General features: G+C 42.8%; 3 pseudogenes and 1 gene segment (V, D, J or C); all 4 read right to left on the bottom strand.

The window, feature by feature from the left end:
* Positions 1 to 269: 269 nt before the first annotated feature.
* LOC115897483 lies at positions 270 to 808 on the bottom strand (annotated as a pseudogene). Its single transcript, XR_004057268.1, has 2 exons — positions 693 to 808; positions 270 to 609 (listed from the first exon to the last, which is right to left on the bottom strand). The product of XR_004057268.1 is annotated as an immunoglobulin heavy variable 4-59-like (transcript).
* A 2675-nt stretch (positions 809 to 3483) lies between these two features.
* Positions 3484 to 3944, bottom strand: LOC115897486 (annotated as a pseudogene).
* Positions 3945 to 12907: 8963 nt separating this feature from the next.
* LOC104671240 lies at positions 12908 to 13470 on the bottom strand (annotated as a pseudogene).
* Positions 13471 to 22357: 8887 nt separating this feature from the next.
* Positions 22358 to 23101, bottom strand: LOC104680369. The segment is given in 2 exon segments: positions 22358 to 22915; positions 23002 to 23101. Coding segments are annotated over 2 exon segments (363 nt in total).
* Between the last annotated feature and the right edge of the window lie 218 nt (positions 23102 to 23319).

Genomic DNA, 23319 nt, shown 5'->3' on the forward strand with positions numbered 1-23319 from the left:
AACTTCAATTGTAAGAGGAAAATGTGACTTCCTCCTTTCTTTTCTGGCAGAAGAATGTGAGGAAGCAGAACCACAGATATCAAAGAAAGAGGAGCCCTGGGGACGGCTGAGGTGCTGGCGAGGAGGGAGAGCACTGAGCAGATGAGGAAGCCCCGCCCTCCCTGCACCTGCTCCTGACCCGGCCTCGGGCTCTGTGGGCCCCGCGCGCCCCCTGCTGGTCCTGAGCGGCACCTGCGCCCGCCCCCTCCGCCTCCCTGCAGGGAGGTTTGTGTCTGGGCTCACACTCACCTCCCCTCACTGTGTCTCTCGCACAGTAATACACGGCCGTGTCCGCGGCGGTCACAGAGCTCAGCTTCAGGGAGAACTGGTTCTTGGACGTGTCTGTTGAAATGGTGACTCGACTCTTGAGGGACGGGTTGTAGTAGGTGCTCCCACCACTACCAGAGATATACCCAATCCACTCCAGCCCCTTCCCTGGGGGCTGGCGGATCCAGCTCCACCAGTAACTGCTGATGGAGCCACCAGAGACAGCGCAGGTGAGGGACAAGGTCTCCGAAGGCTTCACCAGTCCTGGGCCCGACTCCTGCAGCTGCACCTGGGACAGGACCCCTGTGAACAGAGAGACCCACAGTGAGCCCTGGGATCAGAGACAGCCTCCCATATCGTCATATCTGCATCCCCGAGACACTCACATCTGGGAGCTGCCACCAGAAGGAGGAAGAACCACAGGTGCTTCATGTTCTTGCACAGGATGTCCATGATTCTCAGCATTTCCCATGTGAGCTGGACCCTGAATTTAAGGAAATGTGTGGTGGTTTCCTGTGGTGCCTAAGTGAGGATTTGCATGTGGGTGGTGCCTTTGTATGGAGAGGTGAAAAGGGATGAGGGAGGTCCAGGCTTTGGGGCTCACCCTGAGAGGAGGATGCTGGCTGTGCCCTCTGAGAATTCAGTTCTCTTCCTGGGACCTCCCCTCACCAAGCCCAGAGTCCTCTTGTTCCAGGTAGGGAAATGTGCTGAAGGAGCTGGTCTGGGAGATGAGTGTGATCATGGATCGAGGACAGAGTTTGGAATAGGTTCAATGCTGTTCTACCCGTGAAGATTCATATGAAACCAACCAAACATCCAGGTTATCTAAATTGTCAAATCTCCATTCAAAAACATTAGGGCAGCAGCTAAACTATTCGTCACAGTGAATTTATACAAACCTACATCCATGCAATGTTTATTGTAATTCAGAATATCCATCATGGTTAGAGGGAATATGTCTGTCCCAGAGAGTGCATCATAAAAAAAATAAAAATCTGAGACCTTCCCTTTTGTGTCCGTTTGAAATTTGGGATTCTGTCTGCAATCTCAGGAGAAGGTAGTGGGACGTATCTCCAACCATCTCAATGTGTGATGCTGAGAATGTGGCCTGACCATTACACACTTCTGTGTGAATAGATGCAGATTGGGGATCACAGTGACAATTTCAGTCAAAAACTGTAATAGGTCAGCACAGGAGCAAAGTCTCATCATCAAGATTAGTGCAATTGCCTTTCCTGGGAACAAGAGAGCACATCTGTGAGCCCTCCCTTCTGAGAGCACAAGGAACTCTGGTTCTTCCCTGACAGGTCACACTTCTGAAACATGGCTGGAAAATGACACTCAAGCCCAGAGTCCTCACCCTCATATTTATCGTGTCAGGTACACCTGTGTCTGAAAGACTTTCTCCTTCATTGAATTGCATGAACGTACCCTAGAGTTTGCGGTATTGCAACTTGGGCATTTGACATTAGTTTGGTGAATTATATAATAAATAATCTATCTCCATGGATGTGGGCAACAAGAGAGTCATCAGAAGTTGGGTATATTTTAACATCAGGACAGACCTAGGCTGTCTTGTTAGGACCTGAACAAGTGAGCTGACCTGTGAGACACAGAGGGAAAGAGACAGAGCCAACATCCAGAGCCAGGTGAGCTCCTGACCTACCAGGTGGTCCCTGGACATTTTGTTTAAAAAGATCCAGAAAGACCTTCCTCACCTTCAGGAGAATTATGGACGTTGAGGGAAATTGAGATAAATTTTTATTTACAGAGAATAGTTCATAGGCTTGTAGACATCTATGTGGGTGTGTACAGGATTGCTAGGATATGCTCATACACAGAACAGAAGAAATAATTCTACTTCATGGAAAGAAAACCAAAGAGCTTCTGAATTGGTAGGTATTCTTTGCCACAAATATGTCAGGTCACTAGATCATGTTATGATGCTGGAGGTAACACTTCCCAACCTTGTCCTGGAGACAAAATGCAAAAGAGTAAAGATTCAAGTGAGATTCCTTTGAAAAATACAAGTGATGAACAGACCAAAACAAATGAACCGTTATGTAAAGAGTGCTAATGAAATGAAACAATACATTCCATGTGGAGGTGACGGAGAAGTTCCATCTGACAGCTCATTTTCACCTTTATGGTTATAGAGTGCCCCCTGCAGCCCAGCTCCCACCCTGAAGGGAGGTTTCTGTCTGAGCTCTGTGAGTGAGCTGGAGTCATTGTGAGCCATTCAGAAAAGTAGTTGATCCTACTTCTTCAAACGGGAGTTTAAACCATCAACTCCTCACCTTACCCAGTCTATTTTTGTAACTGTGCATGACCCTTGGGAATGCAGTCACCATTTCTTTCATAATGAGAGTTGACTGTGTCATGAAGGTAACAGGAAGATGGGTAAATTTTAAGTCTGGGTACATAAACCGCTGGATTATCAAAGCTTGGAGCCAATCACATTCTGTCATCTTGCTTAATTAGTTGTGAATTTGTTTTCAGTTGTTTAGTTCAAGTTCCCATTACTCACCTTCTGCTAAAATAGTTACATACGATAATCTTGAGATATTAAAACAAAAAAATAACTAATTTCAAAATGAACGCAACTTCCAGGAGAGATGAAAATTCCTTTGTGGTGAAGGGTGTGAAGGGTGGAGACATGGTTGAATACTAAGGTTGTGTTCACAATTGTATTATTTTAATTCGGGAACTTCTGTACGTCCCTTATATTTATTAGACACTCCCATGGAGAACCTTGATGTAATGTAATTAATTGATGAGTCACACAAAAGCAATGAAGCTGAAGGTTATTGAGCAGGAATTGCTATTACAACTTTAGCTTTCCTTTAGAACACATTCCTCTACCTGATGTGAAATTAGCCCAGGTGCACTGATGAGCATTTTACAGTTACCCAAAGACCAGGAAATGGGCACTCGTGTATGTGGAGCAGGGCATGGCTTTGGGATACTTTGCAAACAAAGTGGCTTCTCACATCTTCTGGAAAACCCATCAAAATGGGCAAGTTAGGGATCTCTTAGGAGCACCCGTCTATCCCACATTCATGGCTAATATAACAGTGGAAGTTGATGCAAAATGAGATCACATGGAAGATAAAGAAACTGCTGCACCACTGCCTCAGCTCAGCACAGCTACCTCTTCCCTCAGGGTTTCTGACTCTCTCAGGATGTGGGTTTCCAAACTGTGTCTCTCATACAGTAACGCACAGCCGTGTCCTTAGCGTTTAGGCTGCTGATCTGTAGATGCGCTGTGCTGACAGAGGTGTCCATGGAGAAGACAAACCGTCCTTTTAGCCCTGGGCATACGTTGGATTCCCAGTGTTGGTGTTCATCCATCCCATCCACTCAAGCCCTTCTCCAGGCACCTGTCTCACCCAATTCATACCATAGGTGGTAAAGCGGTAACCAGAAGCCTTGCAGAAGACCTCCACTGAGGCCACAGGCTGCTTCACCTCAGGCCCAAACTGCACCAGCTGCTCCTGGGAGTGGGCACCAGTGGAGAGGAGAGAGGATTGTGTGAAGTCTTACTTGACTGGCCTGATTTCTCTGTCAGCCCTGGGACTGGGGAGCCCCTTAACTTTTGCTGCTGCCACCAAGAAGAGGATCCTGTAGGTCCTGTCCATGGTGAGGAGCTGTGCTGTTGGTGGGATGTGGTCCCGAGGAGGGGTGTGGTTGTTGGGTGATGCTCTCAGGGCACAGTTACCTGTATTAAACTCAGTGATTTGCATATTCATGAAGGATGCTATTTAATAGCCCAATTCCTGACCCAGTATAAAAAAGGGCAAATACATGACACATGGATGACACAATTGTAGAAGCTGAGGGTTCAAGCCGTAGTCCTGTTAGAGGCCATGTGTCCCCTACACATCCCTGAACTCTGTGTTGACAGAGCCTCCCCCACTGGAGAACAATCTCCCCCAGGGCACGCACCTCACTTTGAACCCACATTTGAATGAATCAGGGGCAACTTGACCCAGTTCTAGACATTAATATGTGAATGCGTTATGTTGGGAATGAGTGTGTTTACCCAAAACTTGCACTGATTTAAAAGAAAGGATCTCTTCCTGACCTCCAGCTGCTTACTGCTATGGTATCCAGCAGAGTTTGAGATCCCCATTGTGAAAGTGGTTCTCATTACAACATCCAGTTTGATAAATGCTCACAATTGAATGGAATATTTTTACAAACATCAGAAGTCCTTGTGAACTTCTTTTATTAGACATTTTTAAAGGAAGTCCCGGGCCCTGAGAGGAACCCCTCCCCAGCCTGGTGTGCACCTGCTCTGGGGCGGGAGCCTGTGCTGGGTTTATCCTGAGCACTCCCTGCAGTCCAGCCCCTACCCAACAGGAGCGTTTCTGTCTGAACTTAGAGAGTATATTCCTGCCAGTGTCTCTAGCCCAGTATAAAGTGGCTGTGCCCTGGCTCAGAATTCTCCTTTAGTGACACAACATGCTTCTCACACCATCTTTTGAAATACTGAATTGATCTCAGGAAACCCAGAGAACTGTAGAGGGAGACCCGAAGGAAAGATCTCATGCATCACTGGGGAGCCCTTTCCTGGAGCTCCAGAGGCACAGAATCATTTGACATACGGTGAACCCAAATACTTTTCAGGGATTTGGGGGGACTCTGATTTCCTTTAGGGTCCTGCAGTTGATTATTGCACCTGAGAATACCTGCAGGTGCAGGTGCACGTGGATAGAAGCCAACTCCAACTCTAGTATTCAAATAACACACACACACACACACACACACACACACACACACACACACACTGTGGCCAATTTTTACATTAATCGGCCCTATGTTTTTCCTTTTTTTTCTGGTATCCATGTCAAGGAAAGCACCCCCTACACTGGCACTAAGGCTGAGAATGTGTCTACTTTCTACAAACAGAAGAAAACAGAATACAAGTGGACACCTGGGAAGTGTTTGCACATTGAATTCAGCTGGTCTCACTTTGGAACCCTGCAGATGCCCCATGAAAAGTAAATTTGAGGCAATGAGGGTGAAATCATTTCCTTGGTGCTGAAGTTGCTGTTGTCAGAGATTTCAAATTGCTCTATTTTCCTGAACATTTTTTATCCTATTTTCCTCCTCAGAGAGAGTTTGTGCATTGCCACACTCTCATATTTAATCCATATTGACTAAACTGGTGAGACGCAATGTGTGGAACATGGAAGCATTACCTGTTCTTACAGATGAATCTTAATACTCTGGTGATCTTCTTTCTCTGGACTGTGCCCGATACAGGAAGTCTCCAGGTGTGAAGCTCATTTTTGCTCTTTTCTCGATGGAACATCACAGGAAAATTTTCGTAAATGTGCCCCTTTCGGCTAATTTTTGCCATTTTCATGATAAAGGAAGGCTGCTGGTATGGGCTTGTAATGGGGATGGATTACCTTTCCCCACATACATAAGGATGTATAAATGGGTTTTCTGCCTGAAGAAGGTCTCAGTGTTTTTATCAGAGATTTGGTCTCCTGGTAATACAGCCATGCAGGGATCTAGGTGGATTCTCACCCTGAGAACCTGGAGGTTCCTGGAGGAAAGGGCGATGAGAGTGTGAGGGGTGGGGCGCCCAGGATCTCTCACCCTCATGCTAGTCCACACATGCTCTTTATGTTTATTTAGTTCAGATTTTCATATAACAAATCACACAGCCAGGCTCATTTAAATTATCCATATTCAGGCCCTATAGGACCAGCAGCTGAGTATAATAATCACATTGAACTCAGACAAATCTGGGCCTGATCCAATGTTTACCGTAGCTCAGAACACCTATAATGACTCACCTAACTTGGAGATTATTTCTTCCTTGAAAGAACTGTAAGGGTTGCTGTGGAGCCTCTGTGGGGTTGGATTTTTTTGTATCAGCCTGTCATGCGGGGTATTCTGAGTGATGTAGACCTTTACACTTAGATGGCAATTATTCCTAGTGATGTGCAAATGGCTGACAGCCCTCAATTCTGGTAATTCCTTTGGTTCACCTGAGTGTCTACAAGAATCCGATGAACCTCAGGACTCTTCTTCATGGATGACTCTGATTGTCAATCAACTCAGTGCTACAGACAGGGAGCTAATGGAGGATTCTCAGTCCACTGATACGTTGGGCCAGCAACTTCGGAAACATCCAAAAATGAAACATCTTTGTCAATGCCAATCAATATTAAATTCAAGAGTCACGATTTTCAGTAAACTGGAGCGTAAAGTTTTTATGATTCTTGACAGTGGGGTCTCAAACTTCATGGTATGCAGAAGAAATGAGCTCATCATGGTTAGACAGAAGCTTCTTTTCCTAGGAAGTTAGTCTTTCAAACTAAAGCAACAAAGAAGTGGTTTCCTGAGATCTTGTGAACTCCAGCCATGAAACTCCAAAAAATCTCCAATTTTTTGGTTCATGTCTTAAACCTTAAGAAACAACGAAAAAATCTACAAAATTGGAAGCCCACTCCAGCAGAGATAATTTTCCCTAATTGAAAAATAGACCAGTATTCGTAAAGATAGACTTTTAGTGGGACTTACAACTTACACAGATTTCTGTGACCTGAAGAAATTTCCCTAAGAGAATCATCCTCTAGACATGTAGGTATGCAAAACACACGGTGTATATTTGTGTATAATTAATCTGTACAAGCCTTTGGCATATTAAACAAATCTCATGTTAAACATGATAACTTTATCCCTTTCTGTGAACTCACACTTTACTGGTTTCAAAAGTTCATCGCCCTTGTGAGGCAGCAGTAGGTGCCTTTGAGAACGTGCTGATGCTTCAAGTGAACACGTTCTAGATCCTCACTTGACTTCATGGTTTCATATTTAGAATTGGCATGTCTGTGAATGAAAACCCACCATTTTTATCCAACTGAGTTTCATCTTATGATGTCATTCTGAACCTTGCCAACAGCCTCCATCATGCATGCTCCAAATCTTTTGCTTTTAAGAGAATAAGGGAGCAAATTCATCCTGCTTTAAGGTGAGAAACTTTCTTGACTTCTATCATATTTATTACAAACTCTCATTGAGAGCCATAATCAAACGTTATTTGTTTATGGATCTTACCTCAAAACTGAAACTGTTTTTCCTAGTGGCTATATCATTCTATATTTTCACAATTATGGAAAGCATTATAAAGGCTCTAAATGAATTAAAACTAGAAATATTATATGACCAGAAATTCTGCTTCTAGAAATAAACCCAAAGCAGATGAACTCACCACCTTGTTAAGATATCTGAATCCTATGTTTATTGAAACACTATTAATAACAACCAAGATATGGAAACAATCTGAGTGTCAGTAGATAGACAAATGGATAAAGACAATGTTGTATGTAGAATGTGTATCTAAAAACCAAAACAACACACCTATTTGTTTCATATTATTCTAATTATTTAATTGAATTTAAATTGTGTTTGCAGTTTGAGGTTGTAGTGCAAAATAATGCTTTTCTACATGTATGTCTGCCTATACCAATATTAAGAAGACAAATATATTTAAATACATGTTTTTGTAAAAAAGTATGTAAATGCCATTCTTGTCGAATATGTCACTTAAATATGCAATGGAATTTATTTTAAATATCGTTCTGCTTTTAATAAATTGAATAACTAATACGATGTATATCGCCTTTAAAATTGTATTACATTATTTGTTGAATTTACACTGTAGTTTTCAAAGTAGGCAGGAAAAATTGTTTTATTTGAAAAGTTTTGAAAGAAAACTTTTTTGACATGGATATTCAATACAAACTCTAGTCTTTATTTACCAGTATTCCTTTAAAATAGAGAATATCCAGCAATATGAAACTGAACACAGCCCATGCTTTTCAGGACTCACTCACAATGGCATCTTCCTAGAGAGTGGTCCAAGCACGTGGGGATTTAGACTTCATCATGACAGCACTAGCTAGCCCCAGGGCTGAGCACACCGAAGGCAGCAGGAGATGCAGAGCCCCCTCTGTGGTACTTAGGGAAGGGAGGAGATGGAATGAGGGTGATGTCTGTAGGACCCTGGAAAAGGGTGAAGAGGGCAGAGAGTCTGCAGGTAGATGAGCATATTCTAAGGAGAACTATTATCCTCCTGAACTTTGCTGGCTTCAGTGATTATGAAGAGAAGGGAACTGATTCACCAGACTTGGAGGACAGAAAGTAAAGGGACTTTCTTTATCCTTCGCGGAGACTGAGGAAGAAAAAAGACTTTCAAACAAAAAGGGAAGATGGAGAAATAGTCTGACAAACAGTACACCTGAAGCAAAGCAAAGGGGAGAACAAGAGCTTTTAAAATGGTGTTTAATTTCCAAAAACAGCAGATGAAAGTAAAAGAAACAAAACACCATGCATGTGCTGAGTTAAAGTTAGAAAATACATACAATTGTTTGACTGTTACAGCACAAAAACACAAAGCTCTATTCATTGAAACAGTTTGTACTGATGACATGTGTTATTTTAAGAAAGGGTCTCACTCTGTCAACCAGGCTGGAGTGCACTGGCACAATCACAGTTCACTGCAGCATCAACCTCCCAGGCTTAAGGGATCCCCCCGCCTCAGCCTTTCAAGTAGCTGGTTGCAGAGGTAGCACCACACCTAGCTATTTTTTGTTGATGTTTGCTTGTTTTGTATAGAAAAGATCTCACTGTGTTGCCAGGCTGTTGTAAAACTCCTGAGCTCAAGTGATCTGCCTGCCTCACCCAAAGTGCTGGAGCTACAGGTGTGATTTTTAAAATTGTACTATTTTAAATATAGTATCATTTCACATAAATAAAGTATAAAATAACCTACTTTAAAAATTGTCCTGAGGGATCATTGCCAGTATTACTTGGAAAATGTGCAGCATTAAAAGTTGAATTAAATCCCTGTTCTAAGTTAATGTTTTGTAGGTAAAAGAAATAATGGATTTACAAAGAAGAAATGGTGAGAGATGCTGGGAAAGACTTTTCCTTGACCAGGTCAGGAATCACCAAAGTTTAAAAGGAAACCACAACCTCTCAGGCTCCTGAGGTGGAGCTGCCGCCTAAGAGAACCCTCATGTACTGAGCAGCCCCTGGTGGTTTTGAGCGCCCCCTGGTGTCGTGAGCACCTGTGGTGGTTCTGAGCGCCCCCTGGTGTCCTGAGCGCCTCCTGGTGGTCCTGACTGCCCCTTTGTGGTTATGAGGAGCATCTGCATTGCAGTTCCCTCATGACTTCCTGCAGAGATTTTTGTGTCTGGGCTCACACAGATGTTCCCTCTCCTGTGTCTCTCACAGTGATACGAGGCCTTATCTTTGGTTTCAGGTTGGTCATTGTAAGGTAGGTACTTGAAAGGGTGTCACTTGGGACTGTTAATTTATTTGTACTCATGGAGAGTAATCTGAGAACTCCGACTTGATCACTCACTGTTTCCACCCACACCAATCCCTGTCATGAAGCTTGCTGGACCAAGCTCATGCTGCAGCTGGTAAAGGTGAAATCAGAGGCTTTTCAGGAGAGTCTCAGTGAATTGCTGGGCTGTACAATTTTCCCCCTCTGACTCCACCAATAAACTTCACACAGGACTTCCTCAAACACAAAGGAAATGGAAGAAGAGCCTCATCTGGAGCAACCGCAGCTAGATCTGATTCATAAGGGACCCTAATACTGAGAGTGATGAGAAGGGAAGCCCAGATCAGTGCAGACCCCATGGTGTGAACACTGCAAAAGGGCACAGACATAGGGTGGCTCCTCACCAGGGCCTGAAGGAACAGGGGGTGAGCTGCCTTTCATGAGGAGGGGAGGGGACACATTTCTATGTCTTTGTTTTTGTGGTCATGGGTGCACTGCTCAGCATTGCTCATCCATCCTCTGTGTCTCCATTTCAGGGAGGGCAGGGTCAAAGATTCCTGTGTCTGGATGCACAGGGTTAATCTGCCCATTACTCTTTCTCATTCTCTAGTATGGACAGTGTTCATGTATCTTCATAGTAGCAAACATTATCAAAAAATATGTCCAGTAAGAACATAAAAATACACTTCCAGAGAAAAGGGATACCTTTCTCACAAAACACTTCAATATTGGATATATGTGCTTGTGTAAGGAAACAGTAAATGTGGAAATGTGTGTACTTATCTGACTGAAGAGTTCACATGGAGACATGTTTGTTTGTCTGAGACAAGAGTTCACATGAGGAAATGTCTGTTTCCTGAGGAAAGAGTAAATGTGAGGACATATGTGGTGGTCTGAAGAAAGAATCCATGTGGGGCCATGTGTGTTTGTCTGAGGGAAGAATCCACATGAGGAAAGGTGTGTTTGTCTGACAGAAGAGTCCACATGCTGACCCATCTGAGGGTAAATGCCCATTAAGGGACAGTGCATGCCTGACATGGGTTGAAGCTTGTGGAAAATCTTTCTCAACCAAGGAAAGAAAAGAATCCTATGGAAAAAGCCTGGATCATGTAGAAAGTTGATTTTTTAATTAAAGGTCTTTAGCGAATGGAAACATCTTATATGCAAATGAGGAAAATTACTTCATTCTTTGTTGCATGTGTCTCACGATATCCCCACCCTCCCAAATAAGTTATTAGATAATTTTATACAGTCTGTGTGTAATCCTGGAATAATGAACTGCTAAATATATTTTTATGAAAATTGTATATATTTAGGTTTATATTTTCTGTCACAACGGTATGAGCTTAGACAAATTAATTCTCCTGTGTCTTAACCATTGTATATCACTAAAGATGATTTTACTCTTCTCAACCAGTGCCATTTTTACTTATTTTATGCCCATTCTATAAATGGCTTGAATATCCTCTGTATGTTTACCTGACTGTAGTTTTGGCTTTGAAAGAATTTCAGATACATACCATTATACATTGTCATTGAAACGACTTCACTAAGGAAAGTGGAAAATGAAGTTGCTGACCTAAGCAACTTTGAAAATGAGGAAATTCTGTATGTTTATCATGTAAAGAAACTGCACATAAGCAGTCTGTTCTAGTAGATAAACATGTTTCCAATGAGCTTTACATTCCTGATACTGCTATGCATGTGTCCTGAAATTATGCAGGTAAGTAATAAAATGACATATGTTAGGATTGGGGTTGCCCACTTTGCAGTGGGTGGTTATGGACAGTCAAGGAAGGAAGGCTGGAAAGGTCCATGTGGTAGCATAGTTGGGTGGAGACACCAGTGTGTTCTCATTTTTAATGTAATCAAGTTACAGAAGATTAGATACATAAATAGTTTCGATGTGTCCATAAACATGGGTTCATGTAAACATGGACATTGACTAGGCCAGTTGGCTGAGAGGTCCTAGAAGTACTTACACCACATCAACAACACACACACCCAGTATGACTTTTTAAAATTTTAATACTATTCTTTAACATCAGAAACAAGCAGTCTTTAGAAAAGTGACCGATTCTATGTATAAAAAAGTGAACATAGAAAACAAGCTTAGAATTTATTGTAATACCTGGAAACAGGGAAATGTCCAAAAACAGAAAGATGAGGTTTGCTGTAAGGATGCAGGAATCAAACTACATGAGCTCCCAGCACCTAATAAAGCTGTGATGATTTGAACAATAAAACGAAGAATGTAGCAAGGATCTTCTTCAGAGTGTGAAATAGACATCCATAAACCAATACAGACATCAATGGTTGACTAAATAAGAAATAATTGGAAAAAGAACACGTCTCCTTACAGAAGTATTGCAAATATCTCAGGTGGAGAGTCCTCTACTCACGTAGGTGAAGGTTAAACACTCTTGAGTTGATTGTGTCCTGAGATTAGAGACATGGAAAAATAATCACTATTAGTGTATTTATAATGAGATATCAGATATAATGCCGAAGACATGATCTTTAGACGAATAAAAATTTACATGTTTTTAATCTAAATTTGTACACACACGCGCGCGCACACGCACACACACAGACACACATATTTTTCTGCAATACACAGGGATAAGGGAGTAAAAGACAACAGGAGTCATGGAGAAAAAACTCCAAGTCACATATTTGTTAAATGAATTATCTTAATTTGTTAAATGACTTTTGTAATCAATATGCAAATATACATACAACTCATAAAAAATGCAGTTAAAAATGAATCAAATATCACTAGAGGCATCTCACCAAAAATTATACAAAAATTGTTAAATATGAATTTTTTAGGGACCTGTGCATTTAAATAAAAATTAGGTAACATTACTCCCCTATTAGAAGGGTTAAAACACACAATACTCTTAACGATAAATGGCAATTTGAATGAGGAAAACCAAGAACAGTCATGCATTGATGGTGGGAATTCAAAATGGAACATGAACAAAATAAGATGCTTTTTGGCATTTTTACAAAATAGAGATAAAAGTAGACTTAAAATGCTTTCTTTGTCTGTGTTCCAAAATACTTACAACACGGATTCAGAAATTGATATTTATAAAGACACCTTCAGAGGAAGTCTATATCAGCTTTATTAATTTGATTCATATTCAAATCCCTGAAATAGCTAACAGAATAAATTTAATAAATAATTAAAATTAAAATTTCTCAAATACACATTTATGTTGTTCCTTTTCTTTAATGAAGTAATGTCATTTTCTAAGAAAATCTTCACTCTAATAATCTTTGTCATCTCCTCCATGCCAGCACAGCTGCCTCCTTCCTGGGGTTTCTGACACTCTCAGGATGTGGTTTCCACACTGTGTCTGCCGCACAGTAATACACGGCCAGTGTCCTCGGATCTCAGGCTGCTCAACTCCATGTAGACTGTGTCTGTAGACGTGTCCGCAGGTCATGGTGACTCGGCCCTGGAACTTCTGTGCATAGCCTGTGTTACCATTGCCAATGATGATCGCTCCTATCCACTCAAGGCCTTGTCCAGGGGCCTGTCGCACCCACTGCATAGCAGAGCTAGTAAAGGTGTATCCAGAAGCCTTGCAGGAGACCTTCACTGAGGACCCAGGCTACTTCACCTCGGTCCCAGACTGCACCAGCTGGACCTGGGCGTGGGCACCTGTGGAGACATGGAGACAACACAGGAGTGGATGAGAGCCCCCCTGACCGCACTCAATCCCGTCCTCATCACCGGGACTTGGAAGCCACTTACCTGTCGCTGCTGCCACCAGGAAGAGGATCCTCCAAATCCAGTCCATGGTGAGGAGCTGTGCTGCCTGGGGCTTCTCTAGCTGAGGGATGTGGTTTCTGGGTGATGCTCTCAGGGCTGAGACATATCCATATTTACCTCAGTGGATCTCAGGTTATTTGCATATTCATGAGACAGAGCATTTCATAGCTCAAGACAGTGATTCAGGATAAGGAAGGGAAGGTAAATGACACATCACCCTTACAAGCGTGGGATGCTGACACTCCAAGCCCTAATCCTCCTTGAGGAAATGCAGGCTCTGCTCCGTTTACAAACTTTTGGTGTACAGACGTCCTTTCACTGAAGACCAAGCGCCCAGAGGACATGCTCCTCACTGTGAACCTATATTTGATTAGCTTAGAGACCACCCGGATGATTTCTGGAACCATCACTCTCCATGACACTGAGAAGGTGCCTTGACCTCAGTCCTAGTCCCATCAGGCACCAGCACAGCTCACTGGTGTCTCTGAAAAAGTGACAGCTGATGTCCCACGTGAGTGTCCAGCAGGTCCCCCTGAGATCATCTGGGCGCTCCTGAGACAGTGTCTCCAGCACCTGCCTGGCTTCCTGATTCTCCATGATCTTCAATAGAAACACTCTTGGTTTACAGATTTGCCCTGTGATGCACAGTGGGATCTGATTTTCTCATCTCACGGACAATAGGAATCAGAAGATGTAAGAGAAGTTTGGGGTTCCTGATGAACTCACTGCTCCCAAAATAATCGTAAAGGAATTTGTGTTTTGGATAAGTTTGGGTTTTATTTCCTACTCCACTTAATAGAATTTCATGAACTGTTTACATCCTTTCAGTTCATATCCACAGATCCTCATCTTTCCATGTTGATTTCGGACTCACTAGGTCTGTGCACCTGCCACACTCTCAGATCCATCACTGCCCTGTCACTCACACAATGTAGGCAACATTACTTAACACTGAAATCTGAATTGTTTATTCATAGGAATATAGAGACTCCCACAATTCTGTATCCTTTCAGTTAGTAAAACCATTCCTGTCCTTTATATCCTCACTATTAAGATATTTACAGTCTTTGAAACCCACTTTAAAAAATAGTTCTGGTTGCTTTTAGTTACATGAATGGTTCTGATGTAACAGGATATTTAAAGGCACATCAGCAACTTATTGAACACTTAGGGTTTTTGTTGTTGTTGTTGTTGTTGTTGTTGTTGTTGTTGTTGTTGACAAAGGAAGACACAGGCACTGAGAGGAAACCTCATCCCCAGCCTCCTGTGCACCTGCTCCGGGGCTGGAACCTGGGCTGAGTGGCTCCTGAGTGTCCCCTCCAGCCCAGCCCTTGCCTCGCGAGGAAGTTCCTGTGGGGCTCACAAAGCGTTTTCCCTCAGCTTCCCTAACCTAACATGAAATGGCTTTGTCCTGGCTTAGAATAATCCTTCAGTGACAGCATTCACTGCTGACACTGTCTCTTGAAACAATTGATTAGCCTTACTAAACCTAGTGAACTCTACAGGGAGACCCAAAGCAAGGATTCTATGACCCAGGAGGGAGCCCCGTCTCTAAGCTCCAGATGCACCAAATCAGTGGAAAATGAATCCAAAACCTTACAGGAGAATTGGGTGTGCCTTGTTCCCTGCAGCTGAATGTTGCATCTGAGATTTCCAGCAGATGCGGATGCTTTCAGGTGAGAGCACACTTCATATCCAATATTCCAATAACACACATTTTCCCTTCTTCCTAGTGCCTCAGCCTGCAGAAAGTGCCTCCTACACTGACACTAGGCCCAGGTATCTGACTTTTCCTCCTAGAGATCTAAAGCAAACAGGATACAAGTGGAGACTTTGGAAGTGCATGCAGGTTGTTATTTTCTTTGTCTCAACTAAGAACCTTGCAAAGGCTTCATGATAAAAGAAGCTGAGGTGAACGAGGGAGTTTCCAAGATCTTGTTTTTAAACACGTTGAAGTCAGAGGCTTCATATTGCTCTACCGTCCTTGCCTGAGTCTGCCATTTTTTGTTTGTTTGTTTGTTTGTTTGTTTGTTTCTGTATGTTCTCAGAGTCTGTGCATTGCCACACTCTCATCTTTAATCCAGAGCCATCATCCTGTTTAGAATGGATTGTGCGGTGCAGGTCAGCACTGCCTGTTTTGACAATGGAAACCTAGAGACGCAATCGGCTTCCTCTTCTGGGCTGCGATGTTCACCAAGAATCTCCAGGGGAAAAGCTGTTTTTGGCCATTACTCCCTTTTGTGGTTTCAGTGTCCCTGGACTATTTACTTACATCTTACCTCTATTGGATAACTTTACTCATTTGTATAATAATGGGAGAATGAGAGAGAATCTGGAATGGGAGATTTGTCTTCCTTCACATAGAATAAGTTCTGGGAACGTCCTTCCCCGCAGAAGCTTTTGAAAAAGGCTCCTGTTACATTTCTCAGTAATTAATCTTCTCCAATTTGGCCAATAGGAAATGTATTTGGATAGTATTTTTTAGAATCTGGAGGTTTCTGGAGAGAAAGCCCATAAAACGTAGAAGCACTGAGACCCTCTGGAACCGTCACGTTGACCGAGTCCACATCTGTCAGTTCGGACATCTATAGTGCTGACCACGTAAGTGTCCTCAACAGCCTGTGGCTTCTGCAGCTTCTCTTCCAGTTAAGCAACTGTCAACTGCCATTCTGGACCTGCCTGTCTATCCAGGTCCTTGACTGGGTATTTATTTTTCAATTTCAGTTACTTAGTAGATTCCAAAAAGTATTGGCATTCAGATTATGCATAAAAATGAGGGTGATAAACATTATAATCTACGTGTCGGACCATAAACCAAAAGTCCAGTCCAAGGTCTCCATTGATGCGTTACTGGGGGCAGAATTTTGATCTTATTACGTATAACAGGCACCTGGTCTGACATAAATGAACAGGCAGGAAAACAGAGAAAGGAGATGACACAACGCTTACGAAAAAGTCTCAGCAATTTTAATTTTCTTCTGAGGAAGCTGAAATTGTGAAAGTGAAGCGGTGTGACTGCTCATGTCGCAGGTGATGTGTTCTGTTCTGGAAAGTATCTCCAGTCCTGGGCTGGATCCAGTAGGTGCACTCAGGCCCCCAAACTGAAACAGGGACTCTTATTCCTTAAACACAAGATATTCCAATAAGAAAGCTGTTCTCAGGTGAGCTGCAGAGCAGGGAGGAGGAGATGGAGGTGTCCTTGGCTTCCCAGAATTGCTGAAACTTGAAGACCAAGGCCACCTCTGAGAGGCAGAGATCCACCTATGAGTACATCACATCAGCTCTGTCTTCAGGAATCTTCGGCTGTGTGGGAGGATAAGGAATGTGATTTATTTATTTCTGCTGACCCAGTGCACTTCAGAGGAAATTAAACTGAAAATTAAATAAATATTTTTACCATATTAGGGGAGAGAACATGTATAAACCATGGCAACACAAGTGCTCACTCCAGAGCCTGCAGAAGGAGCACGTGGACGATTGAGAGAAGGAAGTGCCCTGCCCCGGGAAGCAGGTACCCTAACATCATCCCCTGAGAACTGTGCTCTAGATGCCGTGCGTCAGTGGAACCTGGGCTTGTGCCTGGGATTTGTAGGTAGTGTGGGGAGCAGAGCACAGCTTCCATTCCTCCTCACTGTGTGACCTGGGATGTGGCCTCTTCTTCTGAGCTTCATTCAAACAAGGTATTAATATAAAATTGCAGCATTAAATTGACCTATAACCTTTCAAGTAGGAGCCAGTGCTGTTCAGAATTGTTATCACTATGGCTGTCCCCAGCCTTAGAGACCAGAACAATACCTATATGATCCCTCATCTCAGGTCTCAGGTGACCACGTTGCAGAGAACACACATGTTTGTTTCTGTCACAAACATGATATTGGATACTGGAAAGCATGTGAACCTTGTTATAGATTTATGTTAATTACATGACAATTGGTAAAATTAGAATTAGTAAGTGATAATTAAAAATTTAGCTTTGGGGATTTCGAAGCAAAGTGGATGGTGTGTTTTGATTTCTCCTTGCTTAATATAATATCATGTGTGAGGAGGAGATAAATTAAAGAGGAAACTATTCAGCAATGTGGAATCAGGGATTTTATAAATAAAGAAGGTTCTCACAACTTCTGGAAAACCCATAAACTTAAAAAAAGAAGGAATTTTAAGACAGATTTCTATATTCTGGATACATGACTAATAAAAGATTAAGTGCAAAAAGAGATATACAGAGGATGAAAATTCTGCAGCAGATAATTTTGCCAAATAGACAGCTTTATACTAGTTTGTAATTTTACCTAAGTATTCAAAAGACAAACTCCAGAGAGATCCAAATAAGAAACTATAACATTTCAATGTTAGACGACTGGTCGAGAGGAGCTTGAACTGACATTATTTTGATGAATCATGCCTCAATAATAAAACTGTGACTAATGGTGCACCTACTCATGAGGCTGCTTGAGTAAACAGTTCCTACCTCTCCTACTTGGGAGTCCTGGCACAACCCAACATTCTCTAAACCTGGGGGCCGCTGAGAACAGACAGAAGTTTGAACATTATGAAGTGATTATGAAGTTTTGAGAGATCCACAATCACTGAGTGAAGTGACTGGTGAGGGTGGTCTCTATGAGCCTAGTCTTTGAAGAGTGTGGCTGTTTGTTATGATGAGCCAAGAGCTGCTTGTTATGATGAACTTAAAGCAACAAAGACAGTCGAGGAAAATGAAGAAACGGGGAACATGGTACAAACAGAGGGACAAGATAATGTTCCAGAAACTGGCAAGAATGATTTAAAAAGCATATGGATTACCTGGCAGAATATTTAAATAAATATTAGGAACATGTTTAATAAGCCAGTGGCAGCATGCAAGAACAATGTGAGAATTTTAATAGAGATAAGAAATTTAAAAGAGGATTAGACAAAAATGTGTGTGTCGAAGAATACAATAAGTCAGACAAAGTTTTTAACAGAGCACACTGTGGAGAGGCTCGGGCTTTTCCTTCCCCTAGAGCAGGTACTCCTGAAATTTCCTGAGACATGAATCACTGTTTGCTCCCGCCCACCTTCTAGATTCTCCTCAGAGATGCCCAGGACTCCAGAGTCCAGGTTCTCTCATGTTGTGTGACTTTGGGTTAAAACACACCTGAAACAGTGTGATTGTTGTCCTTTATCAATTCATCATCATCCACATTTTAGTTGATGCGATTTTTTTTGCCTCATTTTGAAAAAATGAAAATAAATCCGCAGACTCTATCTGGGCGAGAATTTTTTTTTTTTTTTTTTTTTTTTTTTTTTTTTTTTTTTTTTTTTTTGAGACTGAAGTCTCGCTCTGTCGCCCAGGCTGGAGTGCAGTGGCCGGATCTCGGCTCACTGCAAGCACCGCCTCCCAGGTTCACGCCATTCTCCTGCCTCAGCCTCCCAAGTAGCTGAGACTACAGGTGCCCGCCACCACGCCCAGCTAATTTTTTGTATTTTTAGTAGAGATGGGGTTTCACCGTGTTAGCCAGGATGGTCTCAATCTCCTGATCTCATGATCTGCCTGCCTCAGCCTCCCAAAGTGCTGGGATCACAGGTGTGAGCCACTGTGCTTGCCCTAGGCCAGATTTTCTTATCTCTCTTCTCTCTCTTTCCCTTGGTAGATGCGAATGTAGCCCCAACTATGATAGGAATCAGTAAACACTGCAGCTCTTACAACACTTTCTTGGTCAGCAGGTCCAACAGTGTGAGGACCACAGTAGCACAATTATTTATGAGACTAATTCTGTATCCAATGCAGGCACATTTTTTTTTTTTATGTACCAGGACCTCCAGTCCATTGCAGCCTATGGTTATGGAGAAGGAAAAAAACACTCTTCAAATTTCCATCATACACGTGGTAAGAGAAACTGACATTTCTGTCCACTGGTTTCCAGACCCAGCTATTGTAGCTCCTGGCCACTGGGCACTGTAGTGCTCTCTGTTTTGGGGGAATTTAAGCATCCTGGAGAATGGTATTATCCCCAAAATGGGCCTTCTTTAGAGATTACATTTCCTGCTATACAGCAGAGGCAAAAAATACCTGCTGTTTATCTCACATCAGACTGTGGAGACTTAAGTCAGTGCCTCCATTGTTCTTCTGGGGTCTTTGTTTCTGGGCAAATGTGAAGGAGCAAGAACTGCTGGATCTCAGACTCATGTTCCTGTGATCACATCTCCTATCCCTTAACTATAGCTACGTTCCCTCATGTCAGAACACATTATGCAGTGTCTCATTCTAGGAATAAGATATCCAGTAACTTGGACAGTGGCACTAGTAATTTCTCCATAATTAAAAAAATGTGGAGATACAGTTAATTCTTCTAACTATAAATTACTACCTATCAGGTTCGGGTTTTAATTTTTTTGAATTGTCTCCATATGACTGGTGTGTATCCTTACAGGGTGTAATTATTTTGTTAGACAAATGTGATATCTATCGCTGTCAGTTCAGGCACTTGGTCAGAGGTGCTGGTCAGTCTGGTTGAGGTATCTGGGCTCAGTCTTCATGATACATGTTAGGGAAAGCTCTGATATAAAGAGAGTGGACGCTGTCACTTATGTAGCAGTATGGATTAAACTGCAGAATATCATCATACTATGAGGTCTCCATACCCTTTTACACAGCAGAGTAGATTTCCCTTGCTTTCAGCTGCCTGCTTACTTACATTAAACATTACTGCATGTACTTTTACTTTACATTGTTTTCTATTCTAAGCTATTGCCTGCTTATTTAATTAAAGTCAGCAACAGTAAATTTTACAACTAACAGTAAATTACCTGTACAAGTAACATAACATGGGCGTGGTGAACAAGCCAAGTAGAGACACCAGAAAACAAAACTCGTAAAGACACACCTTGTGTGAGTTGAGAGTTGTCAGTGAGCACAGAAAACGAGAGAAGCTTGTGTTCACTTTTACATGAAGAAAGTCAATTATATTTGACACCCAGAAGGCTGGTCACACCCGTGAGAGAAATATGTAGAGTGATCCACATAACTCAGAAATTAGAAAGTGATAAAGTCACAAACTTACAAAACCAGCAAAAACAATATTCAGTGTATTTAGTATTCAGCTCTGTTTCTTCAGGAAAAGGGATGGGTTATATCTGCATGGAGAATGGGACAAGTAGCTTTAAGCTGATTCTCCTGGGAAGTTGCTCATGAAATCACTCAGGCGATGCTCTGACACAGGATTGTGAGGAGGACGTTGACCCCTGGTGGTCACCGTTAGCAACACGGGATGCTCAACCCTGGTGGGTGCCTTTGTTACTGTTTTGTCCACAAGAGATTTTAAGCTGTCAGGTGCTGCATGAAGGTGAGTTTTTAAACCTCAGGTGAGGAAAATTACTGACCACACAGAAGATGAGAAAATCGAAGACATCACTTCATCAACCACATTCCACTGATGAAAACTGTTTACACAGAGAGCCAGCAGTGAGCTGGGAAGAGGAAGGGGCTAGGGAAGATCATCCATAGAAGGACACATCCATCCTGCTTGAACTGCCTGTGGAAGGAGGGTTTAATGTTTTCCCTCAGCTAATTGAGGGTATTTCAAGACCTTCACAAGCTTCCAGAAAAACAGTTTTCATGAGCAAATGCCCATACGTTACTCAGAGTTGTATTTTTTCATATTTATTCTTCCCCTCTGGGCAGCACCGCAGCAGGGTGTTCTCAGAATTCTCCCTGACCCTTCGTAAGTTCCTGGTGCAGCTCCTGGAGGAAAAGCCTGCATGGGGTGGGAGCCCTCCTCATGTGCAGCCCTGAGGCTGTCCCGTCACCTCACCCACCACTGCCCTTCAGTCACTTGGTAAACATTTGTGAGCTAATCTTCCTGAAACTTGTGGTTTTGGGCAGTGTATTCACCAGGTAATAAACTCTTTAAGCTCTGTTTATTTTGGCAGGCATGTATCCCTTTCAGGAGCACAGGTTTGTTCTGAGTGTGTGGTAGTGGATAATTAGTGAGAGGGGGTTTACGTTCATCTTGTCGTCTCCCACAGTGCACCCTCCATGGGTAAGCAGATGGACTTGCTCAGCTGGAGGATGAGCACATTTTCATAACCTGTGACCTCAGTGATGCTCTTTCCCTGCAAGACCAATCGTGATCATGCCTCTGGGTAACGTGCACTCATCAAGGGTGAGCAGTGACCACCTCTGTGAGGGCTTCTTCAGGTGCCCACCCACTTTGTAAAGGGAAGCTTTTGCTCCTACCTGATCCCATGAATCTGTTTGTATTTGCTGTGCAAACCACCTTATTCAGACTCACCACCCAGCAGCTTACAGTGTGCCTAATCCAACTCTAGGGCATTATACACGAAGTCTCTCATTGCCAGGGTCTCCAATTCTCATGGAAGGATGCTCATTATGGGATTCGCCAGAACTTTCTGCTCTTTAGAGACATGAACCTGCCTCTAAAAGCTTAAAAATCTTACTCTTTGGGAAAGAGCATTGTAAACCAGAAGTAAGATAAGCTCTAAATTAATATATATTTTGTGAATTTTGGAAGAAAGAGTTCAAGTAGTAATAGCCTCACCCACTTTCCCTCTGACTAATATCAGTTCTAGAAAGCACTGGAAAAACCTGTGGTGATCTGAAATATTTTAGGTTTGTTATATTAGGGCATCACCAGAAAAAGAAGGAACCAAGTGTCCTTGTAGATTGATCCATTGTAACAGATTCGTGCCTGTGGGGCAGGATGGTCATGGTGGAGGAGGCTGTGCCTGTGTAGCTCAGGGAGTCATGGGAATTCTCACACCTTCTGTGTAATTTCTTTGTAATCCTAAAACTGCTCTAAAATAAACTTTATGAAAAGGAGTGGCAGAAACATTTGAAAGAAATTTTTGCCACTTTTTAAGAATCATTCTTAGTCTCACCACGTGATCAAATAACCTTGCTCCAAATCATGTGTTCATCCCACTGGAAAACTTGTTCACAGTAGCACCTCCACGGAATGTTTGTATCAACTTTATTGAGTGTGGCCTTTTCCACTCTGTGAATTTGGCTTATATGACGATTCCTGAGTGGAATATTTATCTTAAAATTAGAGTATGTACGTGTTTCTATTGTTCTTTTTTTCTGGAATATATAACCCATTTTGTAAACAGTCTTAAACCTAATAACCCCCGTCATCTCCTCAGCCCCGCACAGCTGCCTTCTCCCTCAGGGTTTCTGACACTCTCAGGATGTGGTTTTCACACTGTGCCTCTTGCACAGTAATACACGGCTGTGTCCTCAGATCTCAGGCTGCTCAGCTCCATGTAGGCTGTGCTCGTGGATGTGTCGGCGGTAATCGTGACTCTGCCCTGGAACTTCTGTGCGTAGTTTGTTATACCAACAATAGGGTTGATCACTCCCATCCACTCAAGCCGTTGTCCAGGGGCCTGTCGCACCCAGCTGATAGCATAGATGCTGAAGGTGTATCCAGAAGCCTTGCAGGAGACTTTCACTGAGGCCCCAGGCTTCTTCACCTCAGCCCCGGACTGCACCAGCTGCTCCTGGGACTGGGCACCTGTGGAGAGAACACGGGAGTGAATAAAATCCTCTTTAACTAAACCAGGATTCCTTCCTCAGCTTTGGGACTAGGAAGCCCCTTACCTGTAGCTGCTGCCACCACAAAGAGGAGCCTCCAGGTCCAGTCCATGGTGATGAGCTGTGCTCCCAGGGGCTTCTTTAGGGGAGGGATGTGGTTGTTATGTGATGCTCTCAGGACACCAATATATCTATATTTATCTCAGGAGACCTCAGGTTATTTGCATATTCATGAGGCAGGATATTTCACAGTTCAAAGCCTGAACTAGGATGAGAAAGAAACAACAGATGCCACATCAGCCATACAAGAGTGGGATGCTGAGAGACCAAGCCCTAAATCCTGCTCAAGGAAATGCATTCCCTGCCCCATTTCTAAGCTTTCTG

Source organism: Rhinopithecus roxellana, chromosome 5 (genome assembly GCF_007565055.1).
Source record: "Rhinopithecus roxellana isolate Shanxi Qingling chromosome 5, ASM756505v1, whole genome shotgun sequence".
In the NCBI taxonomy this organism is placed as follows: Eukaryota; Metazoa; Chordata; class Mammalia; order Primates; family Cercopithecidae; genus Rhinopithecus; species Rhinopithecus roxellana.